The sequence below is a fragment of the Elephantulus edwardii genome, unplaced genomic scaffold, assembly GCF_000299155.1.
Source record: "Elephantulus edwardii isolate Elephantulus edwardi_28Jun2011 unplaced genomic scaffold, EleEdw1.0 scaffold00352, whole genome shotgun sequence".
Taxonomy (NCBI): Eukaryota; Metazoa; Chordata; class Mammalia; order Macroscelidea; family Macroscelididae; genus Elephantulus; species Elephantulus edwardii.
The window spans coordinates 806,435-807,713 of NW_006400102.1; the positions used below are offsets into that span (position 1 = coordinate 806,435).

General features: G+C 62.3%; 1 protein-coding gene and 1 pseudogene across 1 annotated transcript in view; both read right to left on the reverse strand.

Annotated features, from left to right (window-relative positions):
• Positions 1-429, reverse strand: part of LOC102874173 — a 107,615-nt pseudogene extending 107,186 nt beyond the window's left edge.
• Positions 430-890: 461 nt separating this feature from the next.
• Positions 891-1,279, reverse strand: part of WNK2 (WNK lysine deficient protein kinase 2) — a 527,139-nt gene continuing 526,750 nt past the window's right edge. The window contains exon 26 of the mRNA XM_006901945.1: positions 891-989. Within this exon, the coding sequence (XP_006902007.1) occupies positions 891-989 (99 nt within the window). The remainder of the gene's footprint in view (positions 990-1,279) is intronic.

Here is a 1,279-nt window from a genome sequence, read left to right on the forward strand (position 1 = left end):
GGGGCGCGAGCCGGATCCAGGGGTAACAAGGCAATACCTGAAGATGGGGGTCGTGGGTCAGAGCTGCAGGGGTGTGTCCCGATTCAAGTCCACTCCCACGGTCCACTGTGCATGCGCACGGCCCTTGACCAGTCCCAAAGTTCAGAGCTGGCTGGGGGGGGAGGGCGAGCCGGGTCGGGGGGAGCAATGCGATACCTGAAGACGGGAGTCATGGGTCAGAGCTACAGGGGTGTGTCCCGATTCAAGTCCACTCACACCGTCCATTGTGTCTGTGCACGGCCCTTGGCCAGTCGCAACGTTCAGAGCTGGCATGGGGGGTTGGGCGGGAACCGGGTTGGGGGGGAGCGATGCGATACCTGAAATGGGCGTCGTGGGTCCGGGTTGCAGGGGTGTGTCTCGATTCATGTCCACTCCCACCGTCCACTGCATCTGCGCTCGGCCCTTGGCCAGTCCCAAAATTCAGAGCTGTCTGGGGGGGGGCGCGAGCCGGGTCGGGGGGAAATGCGATACTTGAAGATGGGGGTCGTGGGTCCGAGCTGCAGGGGTGTGTCCCGATTCAAGTCCATTCCCACCGTGCACTGCGTCTGCGCACGGCCCTTGGCCAGAGCCAAAGTTCAGAGCTGGCGGGAAGGCGCGAGCCGGGTCGGGGGGGAAGGAATGCGATTCCTGAAGATAGGGGTTTTTGGTCACAGCTGCAGGGGTGAGTCCTGATTCAAGTCTATTAGCACAGTCCACGGCGTCTGCGCTCGGCCCTTGGGCAGTCCCAAAGTTCAGAGGTGGCCAGAGGGGGTTGGGGCCGTGAACCGGGTGGGCAGGAGCAATGCCATACCTGAAGATGGGGTGCATGAGTCAGAGCTGCAGGGGTGTGTCGAGATTCAAGTCCACTCCAACTATCCACTGCGTCTGTGCTCGGTCCGTGGCGAGTCCCAAAGTTCAGAGCTTTCGGGGGGCGGGGGCGTGATCCGGGTCGTGGCGGTGCAATGCGACACCTGAAGATGGGGTCGAGGGTGAGAGCTACAGGGGTGTGTCCCGATTCTAGTCCACTCCCACCGTTCACTGTGTCTGGGCATGGTCCTTGGCCAGTCCCAAAGTTCTGAGCTGGCATGAGGGGGGTGGGGGCGCAAGAAGGGTCGGGGGGGAGCAATGCGATACCTCAAGGTGGGGGTCGAGGGTCAGAGTTGCAGGGGTGTGTCCCAATTCAAGTCCATTCCCATCGTCCACTGCGTCTCCGCATGGCCTTTGGCCAGTCCCAAAGTTCAGAGCTTGCAGTTGCGTGGGG